Source organism: Xyrauchen texanus, chromosome 8, assembly GCF_025860055.1.
Source record: "Xyrauchen texanus isolate HMW12.3.18 chromosome 8, RBS_HiC_50CHRs, whole genome shotgun sequence".
NCBI classification, from domain to species: domain Eukaryota; kingdom Metazoa; phylum Chordata; class Actinopteri; order Cypriniformes; family Catostomidae; genus Xyrauchen; species Xyrauchen texanus.
The window spans coordinates 25,080,010-25,094,896 of record NC_068283.1 but is presented as its reverse complement, the minus strand read 5'-3'; the positions used below and the strand labels follow the sequence as shown (position 1 = coordinate 25,094,896).

Here is a 14,887-nt window from a genome sequence, read left to right as displayed (position 1 = left end):
CAACTAGATTTATCTATCCATGTAAAAATACAAGGTTACCATGGTAACCATAATTTCTGCCAAAATACCAGTCACAACGTTATGATAACACTGAGGTAACTTAAGCCAGGGGTTTTCAAACTGTAACAGAAATAAGGGTTGTAATTCATGATTATCTGTAAAGCTGCTTTGAAACAATATTTGTTGTACTTTTGGTCATTTATATAGCACTTTTCAAAATTAAAATCATTAAAGATTAATATTTATTAAGATTAATATAAAAAAATCTATATTAATATTTGGGTTCATACATTTAACATTACTCCAGCATAAGAAATATATTTTTGCTTTAGTACTATGGCAATATAAAAGCCAATTGTTTAATTATGCAAACAAAAAGTATTCATAATATAATTTTTACTAGTTTTATCACACAGGGCATCTCACAAGGAGATAATTACATTTGGGGGTCCTTGGCACCAAAAAGTTTGAAAACCCCTGACTTAAGCCACCACACTAAAACAGAAATTAAATGGCATTCTCTTACACTGTTTGAAGGGGAGACCATACCATGTTTTTATCACTGATAACTGTAGGAACTATGGTATTTTGGTGGCAACTATGGTTTTCAAACTGACCACAATTGGCAGTCCTTGGAATCTAAAAGTTTGAAAACCCCAAACCATGTTGACTATTTTTTGCAGCCCCAGAAACATTTATTTACACCAATATCAAATACAGGAAAGCATGTCCCCTCAAGAACATAAAAACAGAACAGTTTGTTGAAATTCATTTTGAGGCACAGACATATTAGAGGTGGAGACCTGACATTCTCTAGCTCTCAAAAGTAAAGAATATTCATCAGTGAGGCCAAAGAGATTTTATAGTAAAGATGCTCAACAGTTGTATTGTTTAAATGAGATGCTAAATTACAGAGAATGCAACTTGAAGACTGCTGAAACATACTTGAAGAAAAAAAACAAAATATGGGAAGATGCTTTTAAAATGTAATTGGCTAGTTTTGTGAATCCAGACAAAGACTAATTTTAGACTCAAGACCTCTAAAAATAGAAAAGTCTAGAGTTGAACTTGCTGCAGTCCAAGAATAATTCTGAGTCTGTAAAAGTGGCCGAATGTGAATGAGGCAGAATGGACCAAATGAAGAAGAGTATTAGGATTTAAATCTGATCATGGTAGTGTGCACAATGTCATCTTTCTTCCCCTCAATACTTCTTCCACTCTACATCGTCAGGTGGGTTCATATCCACTTTCTTTTTGCCAACATCTGTCCAATTAGTGCTGAGGACAGTGCCTCCTGATTCCATGAAGGACTTGTTCATTGCCCGCTTGACCTCGTCCGAGCCATCGGAGTAGATCTGCTGGAACAGCTTGTTGAGTGCAGCATCTCCCTCCAGATTCTCACTTTTTTCCTCCTCCTTGATTTCGCCCACCACCTTGTCCCAATTGCGTGTGTAGTGGGAAGATGATGGGTATTGGTTAGGAGTGAAGTGTTTGACGCTGGGCAGCGTGACCTCCCCCTCCAGTTTCTCCCACCGAATGGCTTCGGTCTTCTTCATCTTTATCTCTATCTTGGTTGAAAGAATCTTGTAAGTGCTCTGTCCTGGGACCACAGGATGCAGAAGATGGATCTTTAGGTTGTAATCTTCTCCTGATGGAAGCTTCACCACAGCTGTAAGCTCCCTCTCACCAAAAGTAACAGCCACATTTTCCTTCTTGGTGTTTTTCACCATGATGGTCACTGCAATTTGCGATTCTGTCTGGTACCAGTCATGTTTGATATGCAGGCTGGTTGTTTCCTGCGAATTTGAGGTTCCACTTTGACAGTGTGTTGCCACTTTCTCCTCACAGTGCTGGATCCATGTTTGCAAGACTTCACTGGAACCATCGAGCTCTTTTCCAGCTGTGAAGGCCTGATGTGCAGCTATGAAGTTATTTAGGTGATACTCTGCAACTCCTGTTCTTAAGAAGGCCAGCGCCAGACCTGGCTGCAGCTGCTGAGCTTTCTTAGCATCATCAATTGCTCTGTTGTAGTCTTTCAGTTGTATATAGGCGTAAGCTCGCTGGCAGAGCCATTTCGCATTATCCGCTCTCTCTTCCAAAGCCTCATTTAGCTCCTCAAGAGCTTTCTGTGGATCCTCGTCGATGAAACTGTCAGTGAAACTTCTGCTGGAAGCCATGGCTCCTCTCTCAGTACTTTCACTTTGAAGCTCTAGAAAGTTCGGAAATAGATTGAGACGCTAACAATCCTAGCGGAAGTTGTGCAATGCGTCATGTTTACGCGACTGCGTTTGAATAAGTGGCATTGGAGGGGTCGTGTCTAGAAGGTAACCGCCTGGTTGACTAAAGTATCGCGAGAGCCGCACGTGACGTTCACATACTGTTAATTTGGAGTCCTACATAAACGCTATACCTACCCATACCAGCAGTAACCTAACCCTTACGGCTTGATCTTACCCTAAAACAAATCTTAGTAACTGCGAATGAGACTCTCGCGAGACTTAAGTTACCACAGTGTTACCTTCTAGACACGACCCAGCATTGGTAACAACAACACGAGAAACCTTTCCAGTTTAGATTGATCAGATTATTATCAACTCCTGGGAGATGGGTCCCGTCGAGGTAATTGATATATTCAGTCTAATTTAAATTAAATTATAATCTGGCTTTACTGCGTAATATGTTGACCAATTTTCAGAACTGGCTCATGCATTTTTGTGTCCCTGCAACGTGTGCTTATTTGGACTTGAATTCGCAGCATTTTGTCAACAGACAGTGTTTTTGACGTGTGGCTATTTCTCCCCAGCTCCTGCATATGTCCGTGTTCTCTCAGAGTTTCTCGCCCTGTGGCCGTTTCCTTGCAGCGGGTAATAACTATGGAGAGATCGCATTGTTCAGGTGAGATAGCAGATTAAATTCTTTCTTACAACCGAGAGAAGTTTGGGTGGTGTGAGCCTTTAGACCGCTTCATGTTTGTTGTATGCTGACATACCTATGTAAGCAGCTTCTTAAAGCTTCCCCAAGATGAAAATTATCTCATGGTTTACTCACCCTGATGCCATCCCAGATGTGCATGACTTTCTTTCTTGTGCACAATACAAACGAAGATTTTTAGAAGAATATCTCAGCTCTGTTGGTCCATTCCATGCAAGTGAATGGAGGCCAGAGCATTGAAGTTCCAAAAAGCACATAATGCAGCATAAAAGTAAACTATGTGACTCCAGTAGCAGCCCAAAAAATTATGTCTTCAGAAGCGATATAATAGGTGTGAATGGACTTAAATATTTATCTGTTTCTGAAGATGTGAATTTAACCACTGGAGTTGTATGGTTTAGTTTTATGTGCTTTTTGGAGCTTCAAAATTCTGTCATTCACTTGTATGCATGGACCTACAAAGCGGATATATTCTTCTTAAAATCTTAATTCGTGTTATGTAGAAGAAAGAAAGTCATACATATCTGGGATGGCATGAGGGTGAGTAAATTATGATATAATTTACATTTTTGGGTGAACTATCAGGTAATACATTACTGTAAGGTTCCATTTGTGAACATTAGTAAACAATATTAGTCAGCATGAGCAATACTTTTAGTCAGCATTTATTAACCTTGGTTAATGTTATTTTTATCATATACTAATAAATTTTTTAAATTAAGTTGTATTTGTTAATATTAGTTAACTAGTTAGTTAGCATAAACTAACAATGAAAAGTTGTATGTTTATTAACTAAAATGAACAAATGAAAAAATATATTGTTAATAGTTTGTTCATGATACCAAATGATACCCATGTTTCTTAATTCATTAACTCAATGTTAACAAATGTAACCTCAAGTGTTACCAACTATTCCAACTAGTCATCTGTGAAGACCCTGCAATATGCAACCCCTTTTTTGGGTGTTGAATTTGTTTGGCTGGTGTAAAAGTGTTGTTTTAGGAATTGCTCCTCTTGCAGTCTTTCAGCAGCACTGAGTCCAGATGCATCAGAGGAGGGTCAGAAGCCTATCCTTAACTTCACTGGTTAGACACCGATTTTATTGATCACAAATAATAATTGTTTTAGCTTTACAAAATATTGCCTAACATCTCACAAACAATATTTGGAGAGATTTAGCTCAAAGAACACTATCTTATTATTTTCTTTCCTTCTTTGCAACATCAATATTACATTGATTACAACTGAAAGGGCTTTTCACTGTACTTTTAGTGCATTTTTTTGTCCCACATCAGCTCATGGCGGTTCAGTATTCTCTCTTCTTTCCACGGACACTCATCTTCTGAGTACTGGGAATGGAGAGATCAGTGCCTGGAGTTGGGAAGAGCTCATCAAAAAAGTCTGTTGTCCAGAAAATGTTCATCGATGTGTATTGGTTTGGTTAAACTATTTAACTGCATGTAGATTTTTACTTGGTCAATGAACTTAAAGAATTTAAAATTACAGAAAATTGCTTTGCATGTATATCTATGTCCCCACAGAATACCAAAGCCACATGGACAAGGAAACCCAATTACGAGTGAGAGACTGTCCATAATTGTATCTTTCTGACTGACATATTCCGTGTACATTCTGATGATAACAATGTACCCTTTTCACAGACTGTGGTGATACTTTTCTGTCTTATTTAGCTGTTTAAATCTGGCTAACTTTTAAATTATTTCATGTAAATGTGTAACACAATACTTTGTAAGATAGTACCCTGAAATTAGTAAAAAAAAATGTTTTACTACAGATGAGGTTTCTAAATCAGCTGCTGAGATTGTCAGAAAATATATCATCTCTCTTCTGACTAGTAATCCATAAATGTATTTCTTAATTTGGAAAGTAATTTTGGAGCAAATGGGTATGCAAACATTATATTTGGCAGTGTAATTCCTTGTTTGAAAACCCAGAAGTGTGAAAAGGATCCATATAGTTATTGCTCACATTATGGTCTTCAACATTGTGTTGTAACTAAATGCGACATCAAATGTTTTTTAAATGTGTCATTCCATACAGGACTAGTCTTGAAATTCCAGAGATCAATGCAATGATCATTAATCCAAAGGTTTGTAGTTGATAAACATCCATCCATCCTATAATTATATGTTATATTCTTGTGTGTGTCTATTTATCTCTGTCTATGAATTTGATGCCTGTTGTTTCCAACAGGACAACAGCTTGATAGTTGGAGGGGGTGACAATAACATTCACATCATGGACCTGGAGAGCGGTATCTTCAAGGTTGTAACAAACTCAAGTAACATTTCGATTGACTGGTAGTACAGACCATGTTTCACTTTTTTGGTATCCGTAATACAATGAAGGGATGATCCACACTCCGATTATAAACTACTGTTGTTTTTATTACCTTTTTTTGGTATAAAATACCCAAAATAAATGACATATAAAAGATATTAGAATGCCACTAATGTTGCTCCCTTGTGATTCGTTTTGCTCTGCAGTCTGTACTGAAGGGCCACACAGACTATATACACTGTCTGTCCTTTAGAGAGAGGGAAGGAGAGATACTCTCTGGTGGGGAGGATGGTGCTGTGAGGATATGGGGTCAGTGAACTACACACAAGTGTTTCTACCATGTTTCTAATATCTTTACTGATCTTTACAGAGAATGAAACAAATAACAGCTTTTAATTATTAATTTCTCCCTCCCCCAGACTGTCGTACAAAACAGCCAGTTCACTGTATTGAAGTTTTCAAATATATGGTAAGACCTGAATAGACACTCATCTTAAAAAGCTAAACAAAGTAATGTTAGAAAATACAACACTGAAAATCCCACTCTCTTGCTTTCACTTATTCTGGAATACTTGTACTTATTATGGGTTAGGAATGTGCACGCCCCCAGTTTGGAAAGTGGATTAGCTGTCTTGCTACAGACTGTGATTGGATGGTAAGTTGGCATTGTTGAGTTTGATTGGTCGGCAGAGATAGTGGAACTATTCTTTTTATTATTTATTCTTGTTTATTTTGTATCTAACTTCAGTGTTGTAAAATTATTGTTTTTAAATACCTCAGTTACAATCTGCCTGGTTTGAATGGTCAACTGCTCCTCTGGAATGTCTCTCTATGTATGTAATGTTACAATACTCCTATTGTTATGAAATGTTATCTGTTTCCTCTTTAGCTCTGTGGTGGAGGCCCATCGCTCTCTTTATGGCACCTTCGTTCCATGTCCCCCACCTCGGTCTTCCCTCTGTCTGGCTGTCAAAGGGAAGCTGTCTTTTACCAGGACCTGGTGAGAGGAACTTTTTAAATTTAATATGTGGTTAAAAGGAGTAACTTATCTGTTGAAAGTAGAGTGTATTGAATGACTATAATATCTTTGTTTGCATATGTATGTGTGTGTGTGGCTATTTATTAGGTCATTTTGTTTGTTTTTAGATCTTGTCAGTAGGTGAGGGAGCATATGTGTCCCATTGTTTACATGGAGGAACAGTGAAAGCTCAGATTCCCTGCACACCTTCTTCACTCAACACACTGGCTCTCAATCTCAAAAACACTGAACACAGGGTAGGTGCATCTAGTAGGTTCTCATTAATAACAATACATGAACCATTAAAGGAATATTCTGGGTTCAATACAAGTTAAGCTCAATGGACCGCATTTGTGGCATAATGTTGATTACCACAAAGAAAAAGTGATTTTGAACCCCATCTCCTTCTCTTAAAAAAGCAAAAATCGAGGTTATAGTGAGGCACTTACAATTTAAGTAAATGGGGCCAATGTTTGTAGGGTTTAAAGGCAGAAATTTGAAGCTTATGATTTCAAAAAAGTACTTGCATTAATTCTTATGTTAAACTTCTGTATTATTTGAGCTGTACGGTTTTTATGGTCATTTTAGGGTTTATGATGTTACATCTGCATTGGTAATTAAGTTAAAGTAAAATTGCATATTAACCTTTTCTGTGTAAAGTTATAAGCTAATTTTATCACACTAAAATCATGTTAACACGCATATAGTTTACATCTCGTGGCTATACTGTTGAAACTTGAGTATTTTAACATTTATGCACTGGCCCCATTCACTTCCATTGTAAATGCCTCACTGTAACCAGAGACTATTAAGCAGAGATGGGACAATTCTATTAAAATGAATAGGAGAATTTGGAACATCCAACCAAGGAGCTGTAAGCGCCAACGATCAACGGATGTAGAAAGGAAGCTGTACAGGTAAAAAAAAGCCAATCACCTTTTAGATACAGAGATTGCCTGTCATTCAACTCAAGAACACTCCTGCACATTAGCTATACAAGCCAGAAATGTTTTTTTTTTTTTTTTGTGTGTGTAATATGAACAAAAAAAAAGCACAATTTATGATACCAGTTTTGTCTGATTTTACTGCTGATTTAAAATATGCTCTTTGACCAAAATCTTGACCAACTGTTTTTGAGATTTCATTGTTCCCCCATTCAAGTAGATTGGAGCTGCACCGGCATGACTGGAAATAGCCTCCTGAGAGCATTTCAAAGATGGCCAACAGTGGACTGACTTGCTTGAAAGACTTTGCTGTAACTCACTGTAAACTTTTTTTAAAGAAAAGGAGGGTCGAAAATTGAATTTGGTTGTAATCAACATTGTTACAAATGCTGTTGATTGAGTTTAACTTGTACTGAACTCAGAATATTCCTTTAATAGCAGGTACTGTCACTCACAACAATGCCAACAGAATTAATGCAGCCCGGTTAAAGGAATGTCCCGGGTTCAGTACAAGTTGAGCTCAATCGACAGCATTTGTGGTATAATGTTGATTACCACAAAAATGTATTTTGACTCATCCCTCCTTTTTCTTAAAAAAAGCAAAAATTAAGGTTACAGTGAGGCACTTATAATGGAAGTGAATGGGGACTAATTTTGGAGGGTTTCAAGGCAGAAATGTGAAGTTTATAATTTTAAAAAAGCACTCGCATTAATTCTTTTGTTGAATCTCATGTATTTGAGCTGTAAAGTTGTTTCAATTGTCATTTTAGGGTTTGTTGACTTTACATCATCATAGTAACAAAGTTGTAAGGGAGGCTATAACTTTACACAGACAAGGTATGGAAGGAATTGTATCACACTAAAATCATGTTTACACACATCATTTATGCCTTGTGGCTAAACATTGAAACAATATTTGAACGTACAAAAACTGGCCCCCATTTACGTCCATTGTAATTGCCTCATTATAGCCTTGATTTTTTAGCTTTTTTAAAACAAGAACCGAGCCAAAATACAGTTTTTGTGGTAATCAACATTATGCTACAAATGCTGTTGATTGAGTTTAACCGAGTTTAACCCGGATATTTATTTAAATTTTGTAAATGCAGAAATTATAACTTTAATCCATATTCATCTTCCAGGTTATGACAGTAGGGGGCAGCAGTCACCATATTGATGTGTTCACCAACTTCAGTTACAGAGCCTTTTCCCTGTCATTCTAAACATGCACACCAACGCAACTGTTTTTCCTAGTGAATTTAAATGAGATTAGAAGGCAATTCAACCATGTAATTTTTTTTAATGTAATAAACTGTTTTTTATTAATTTTCAATGGTTTTGAATATGTCTCTTTTGCTTTTGTGAACCCTGAATCATGCGTTGTAGCTTGAAAAGACCTTAAAGAAGGTAATTTTTTACTATTCAGTTTGAAATAAAAGCTGTGTATCAAAAGTGAGCTGCCTTCCTAGACAGTATGTTTACAGGCTTCTAATTCGAGCAGACTCGGACCTATGCACCGCCACCAGCTGCTCTGCATCAGCAGGCAGCTTTCTAGGTTAAAGGACACGGTCAAAAATGTGTGTGAGAGGAGATGACAATCTCAGCAGCAAAAGGAGTGGCATGAGGGAAGAGGAGGAGACACGGAGCGCCTCAGACACATGATGAGGATGAGAGTGACTCAACATTCAGGTGCGGCGGCCTTAAATGGGCGGATCTGATCCCTGCGGCCGCTTGGACACTGTTCGCGCTTACCATAACAACGCTGGATTCCCGGATCCTGCTGTAGGACAGACCGGCACCGACTAACCAGCCCGGAGGGAACATGAGCCAAGTCTTCCGTATTTTTCCCACCGAGTGCTCGGGAGATTATGTGATTTAATGTGAGCTTCCTCTTTACTCCGAGTTTGATCATATTATCTCCTGAGCATGTGGCAAGAGCATATGCGGCTAGTTAAGTAGCTAGCCTAGCTAGTTTCAAAACAACTAGATGTTGGCTGCGGAATGAGTTGAGTAATGGACAGACGTGTTCGTGAAAGTGTCGAGAACTGAAGATACAAATCAAGGCGATAGTTCAGATCGAGTTTTGCATGTTTTTTACAGGTGTGCCGTTTGATCGTTTCACCTGCTGTACGTGAGTTTCTAGGGGAAAGTGTGGTTGGACATTTGATTATTACTATAAAGACACAATCTAGTTTATACAAAATGTAATCCGTGTATAATCCCCCTGAAACGCACCGAGGTTTTTCGTTTTATTTTTATTTTCTCTTGTTTCGAGTGGCGCTCCCAGATTGGTGAGTAAACTGGTAATTAAACTGCTGTCCAGAGCTCCGTATAGTTTCATTTTTATTTCTCACCCTGTTAGCCTATGTTAAGGAATTTAGCGTAAAATTGTATTTGTCTTCGAATCAGATCTGAGGCTAGGTGTGTCACTCACTTCAACCTTATTTTGTGCTATCATGGTCACGTGGGCTTAGATGTCATTAGTGCTTAAACTAAATTTAACACGAAAACGACGTGTTAATCTTAATTTTGAGAAACGCGTATGCCCTTCTCGCGACAGTAGTTCAGGAAAAACACGTCCCTTCCTGTTTTTGTGGAAAATGTTGGCCGTTGACTGTGCAGCTTTGTCTTGACTCCGAATTGGTCCAGTTTCTTTTTAATATCCTTTCCTTTTGTTTTTGCATCAAATTAAAATGGTAAGGGGTGTGTTGTACATATTTCCCGCCCTCCTTCCTTAAACCCACACGCAAAGCCGATACATGTGGTCTCTAGTTGTACAGGGAGAGAGTGGGGTTGGGATTTCAGAGGGAAGCTATATTTAGTGCCACAGCTGTTGATGCTGGTAAAGGGGTTGTCTTACGAAATTAGAACAAAATGCATAAGTAATAATACCTGTCTATTCCGCTTTTTACAGGATTAGGGCTTAAACCAAGAACCAGAGGACTGACAGGGATATATATCTCACTTTGCTGTGTGATCCTACATTCCATCAGTTACATTGAGTAACACTTTTCTCCAAAGTGAGGGAAACTACCAGTCCATGCATGCATGCATTGCATAGCTGTCAGAATGGGATTATTGTGACCGAGATGCCATTCACATGTCTGAGAAATCAAGATTTGGACAAAAACTTGTATCTCCAAAAAAACACATGACTTTTGTTTTTAACACACACATAACTCAGCATTACTAAATAACTTAAGTGCTCTCTTTATAATCTCAGTCAATCAATACTACACCACAATAATGTGGTAATCTGTTTACACTAGAGGGCCAATCGATGAAGAGGCAATTTCAAATAGATTTTAATCATAGATTCCTACTGTGGGCAAAAGCAATGGAAATAAAGCTAGAAATGAACATCAAGTTTTAAGATGATCTAGTAATTATTGCACTGTTGAGAGTGTAAATGTAGCACAGGCAATGCCATGTCTATGGAACACAGAAGTCAGCTGTGATTAATAAAGGGGAATGCACTGGAATCTGCTGGCAGCAGGAAGCTGGCTGTGAGGAACGTCCTTGGTGCTGATGCTTAAGTTCAAGCTTGATTCTGAGGAAAACTGGAAAGACAATAAGGTGATGGTTACAGTATTTCACCCAAAACACACAGCACTGAATCTCCTGGCACTTTAAGACATTTTACAAGTGACATTGAGGAGCGGTAAAACTTGATGAGGACACATTTTCAAAGACAATATGAACAGACGGGAAATGGCAGGAATGGCCGGAAAAGACTACCATCATCTCTTCAAGCTTCTCATCATTGGTGACTCCAGTCAGTACTTTTTGTTGTTTTCATACATTTGCTCACAAATTATGCTTGTTCAAGTTCTACCATGTGACATCATCAATAGAAAACTAATGCTTGCTTCCCTAATCAGCTAGAATATTCTGAACAGTATCCCCTTTATTTTCTGTACAATAAGTATAACCACGTGAATTTCTTTAGCACCATGGCCAATGCTAGGAATGTTTTGGAATTCATTTTGGTGTAGTTACTAGAGCATTGTTGTGCAATTGCACATTAAGAACGAAGTGGAAAGCTGAAATGAAACTACTATGTGTAAAGGCAGTCTGGATCCCCTTATGAATGAGCCATTTTATGAGTTATGGAGTACTCCCTTGGGTAGGACTGATTGTGGAAGTCATGAACCTTGCCTGAAGGTTGGGTCAATATTTTGTTATGTGAGATTTCTTGCTATGTTGTTTTGGATGGTGAAAAATATTTTGCCCCTTGCCAACTTTTATACCTAACTTGATGTAAATTTAATGTAAACCTTTCTCCATCCTCAGGGGATGGGGTCTTTTATGGTGTATATTTAGTCAAAATTTAATTGCCCCTGTATCTTATGGTAATGGTGCAGATGGACAATCTTAAGATATTTATTAGTGCTGTTGTTTCCACAAAATCTTTGTCAAAATATTTTAATGTCTATCTTTAAAGGAACGTTCCAGGTTCAATAAAAGTTGAGCTCAACCGACAGCATTGGTGGCATAATGTTGATTACAAAAAAAAATTATCAACTCGTCCCTCATATATTAACCAAATCAAATAAAGTACAAATTGTGGTTACAGTAAGGGGCTTACAGTGGAAGTGAATTTGACCAGTTCACAAATGTTAAAATTAACATTGTTTGAAAATTATAGCCTTATACATAATGTTTATAAGTCACCATAATACATGTTAATATGATTTTAGTGTGATAATTTGAATAAAATTCTATCCGAAAGCAAAACTTTGGTATCATAACGATGTAATGTTGGTAATTACATTTATACATGTGTATAAAAATCTTTAAAAAATATTGCTGTTCTAAAATTATGTTAACATGTATAATGTTCACGGCTTGTGACTAAACTTAAAACGGTGTGTATTTTAATTTTGGGGGCCCCATTCAATTTTATTGTGCCTTCCTGTAACAAGGGACAAGTTGAGCAACATTATGCTACATATGCTATTCCTTTAATATTTACATTGTTATTGTTTTTAGCCGAATGGTCAACAAAGAGAATAAGAAGAATAACCTTCATGTTTAATTTGAAATTATAAACTTTGAGATTGTAAACACATTACTGCTCACAGTTAAACAAATGCTGCTCTGACTCTGTTGCAGATGTAGGGAAAAGCAGTTTGCTTCTACGATTTGCAGACAATTCATTCTCTGGTGAGTTTGCTTGACACAGACTGTGCCTCTGTGTGTTTGTGCATTTAAGAGAAAATGTGGCAAGCCAAATACACAACCTAATTCACTGTGCTCTCATGTGCAAGACAGAAAGATGCACGAGTGTAGGCTTGTTCATGAAGATAACAACTTTGTAATTTTCATGCTCTTTATAGGCAGTTACATAACCACTATTGGAGTTGACTTTAAGATCCGGACAGTGGAGATTGATGGAGAAAGAGTGAAGCTCCAGATCTGGGACACTGCAGGGCAGGAAAGATTCAGAACCATCACTTCTACGTAAGACTAACACATGTCAAACATAATGTTCATTTAATGATTGTATCAACCAAGCAACATGTGTTTTTTCTGTCTTACTATCTTTTCCTCACTGTCATCTCTGTTGCACTTTCTAGGTATTACAGAAACACACACGGTGTCATCATTGTTTACGATGTCACAAACCCTGAATCCTTCGTCAATGTGAAACGATGGTTAAATGAAATCTCACAGAACTGTGACAATGTCTGCAAAATTTTAGGTAGGTTTGCCTTTGAATTTGTACTTTTTGTGATAAAAGGAAAGGATATGAAACCATCCCAGTAACCAAACTTGTTTCAGTTCTATCTGCGTCCGCTCTTTGTATTATGCATTGTGATATAAAAAGAGAGATTTTGATTGTATATTCTGAATTAGCTGTAGTATTGAAGGTTTACTTGTAATTTCCCTCTGACACTATCCCTTCCAGTGGGAAACAAGAATGATGACCCTTCTAAAAAGCTTGTGGACAGCCAAGATGCTCAGCGCTTTGGAGAGTCAGTTGGTGTAAGGTTATTTGAGACAAGTGCTAAAGAGAATATCAATGTAGAGGAGGTGAGATTTGTTTTCTGTACTGTGACATCTAAAAATATATGTGTATATATTATTGATGTAATTGTTTATTATTATCAAATTAATATAGCTGTTATAAAAAATTTAGTTTTTAACTCAGCCAGAAGATACATTTTGTCTTTCAATGCACTTTAATGTGGTTTTTACCCTTTTCATCTGTTTTTGTAAATTCCATTTTCTTTGCAGATGTTCATGGCATTCACCCACATGGTTCTTCGGGCAAAGAAACACAGCCAGAGTCGAGCGGAAAGAGAGAGGGAGAGAGAAAAGGACACTGTTCATATCAATTCCCACAGGGACCGAGAGAGGAGGAAGAAAGGGAAGAAATGCTGCTAGAGGTGCAGATGGAAAGTGGGACAAATCAAGCAGTTTACAGCTCAGAAAGATGACACACAAAGTTTTTTATGTTAACATTGCACTTAGATAAAGACGAGAGGATAGAAACTAATCTGCAATTAAGTGCCGAACATTGCTTCTGTTTTACACAGATGTTTATTAATGTGATATTTTTTTAAAAAGGGGAATTTACTGGCATAGAATTACACTGGCGTCAGCAGTCTGGTCAAGCAAAGACACTGTTCACAATACTGGTGTAATGTGTTCCACTGTTATTAGTGAGACAAAATGTTTCTTGTTGGATTAAAATGGAGTTGGTGTGTGTGTATATATAAGAATGTATGCAAATAATAAATTAGCAATGAAATATGACTTTGCCACAGCAATATTCATTTCTAACATCTATCAATTGTGAAAGTGGCATGGCATGCTTTCTCCTACTTACACTGTACTAATCCTGTGATAAAATATGTTTCTCAGTCAGTTAACTCAGTGGATTTGCCATACTAAATAAATGGTTTCTTTAAATTGTATCATGACCACTGTTCTCAAGCTGAATCATGTTTTGAGCCCTAAATAATGTTCATTCTAATTTACACACACTTCTACCATCAAAGAGGTGTATGAGTTTCTTCTGCAGAACACCAATGAAGATTTTTAGATGAATATTTCAGCTCTGTAGGTCCTCACAAAGAAAGTGAATTGGTACCAACATTTTTAAGCTCCAAAAGCACATAAGACCGCATAGAGGAAGTGCTTCCTTTGCCAGCTGAGGAAGTTCAACCTTCCACAGGAGCTGCTGACAGTTCTACTTGGCCGTCATCAAGGTTTGGTTCAGCCACCAAATCAGACAGGAGGAAAGTACAACGGACAGTCAGGACTGCTGAGAGGATTATCGGTGCTCCCCTGCCCACCCTCCAAGACCTGTACATCTCCAGAGTTACCAGAAAGGAAAAAAAAAACCTGTGTATGTGAGAACACTTGGTAATAAAGTTAATTCTGATTCTAATAAAAGTAATCCATAAAACTCCAGACTCCATGTCTTCAGAAGCAATCTCATACATATGGGTGAGAAACAGATCAATATGTAAGCCCTTTGTACCATCAATCTTCACTTTAACATTCTTTTTTTGTTGTTGTTTTTGCATTCACATTATTCGTGCATGTCGCCACCTACTGGGTAGGGAGGGGAATTGATAGTAAAAAAAATTCTCACCCACACTTAAGATATCTTATGGAGTCTTTTGGATTACTTTTATGCTGCCTTAATGTGAATTTGAGCTCCAGAGATTTGGTCAACATC

General features: G+C 37.5%; 3 protein-coding genes across 5 annotated transcripts; 2 read left to right on the top strand and 1 right to left on the bottom strand.

Annotated features, from left to right (window-relative positions):
• Positions 1–142: 142 nt before the first annotated feature.
• On the bottom strand, positions 143–2,310 carry LOC127647326 (protein SGT1 homolog). The gene has a single exon (XM_052131497.1). The coding sequence runs from the start codon at positions 2,175–2,177 to the stop codon at positions 1,203–1,205; it is 975 nt and encodes a 324-aa protein (XP_051987457.1). The 5' UTR covers positions 2,178–2,310; the 3' UTR covers positions 143–1,202.
• An 86-nt stretch (positions 2,311–2,396) lies between these two features.
• On the top strand, positions 2,397–4,414 carry LOC127647328 (THO complex subunit 6 homolog). The gene is made up of 4 exons (XM_052131500.1): positions 2,397–2,619; positions 2,804–2,895; positions 3,952–4,016; positions 4,227–4,414. Exons 1-4 carry the CDS (start codon positions 2,605–2,607, stop codon positions 4,412–4,414), a joined length of 360 nt encoding a protein of 119 aa, XP_051987460.1. The 5' UTR covers positions 2,397–2,604.
• Positions 4,362–13,983, top strand: LOC127647327 (ras-related protein Rab-35-like). 3 transcript variants are annotated; one of them, XR_007971044.1, is made up of 12 exons: positions 4,362–4,510; positions 4,993–5,041; positions 5,146–5,217; positions 5,439–5,541; positions 5,652–5,701; positions 5,825–5,887; positions 6,122–6,232; positions 6,379–6,507; positions 8,337–9,074; positions 10,109–10,969; positions 12,310–12,360; positions 12,534–12,631. XR_007971044.1 is itself a non-coding variant. In XM_052131498.1 (7 exons), exons 2-7 carry the CDS (start codon positions 10,891–10,893, stop codon positions 13,582–13,584), a joined length of 654 nt encoding a protein of 217 aa, XP_051987458.1. In that variant the 5' UTR covers positions 8,431–9,074; positions 10,109–10,890; the 3' UTR covers positions 13,585–13,983. The 3 variants fall into 3 exon arrangements, 2 of the variants coding, with proteins under 2 accessions (XP_051987458.1, XP_051987459.1); XM_052131498.1 differs by lacking the exons at positions 4,362–4,510; positions 4,993–5,041; positions 5,146–5,217; ... (3 more) ...; positions 6,122–6,232; positions 6,379–6,507 and adding exons at positions 12,774–12,898; positions 13,106–13,230; positions 13,435–13,983 and having other exon boundaries at positions 8,431–9,074; positions 12,534–12,657; XM_052131499.1 differs by lacking the exons at positions 4,362–4,510; positions 4,993–5,041; positions 5,146–5,217; ... (4 more) ...; positions 6,379–6,507; positions 8,337–9,074 and adding exons at positions 9,097–9,485; positions 12,774–12,898; positions 13,106–13,230; positions 13,435–13,983 and having other exon boundaries at positions 12,534–12,657.
• The last annotated feature ends 904 nt before the right edge of the window (positions 13,984–14,887 follow it).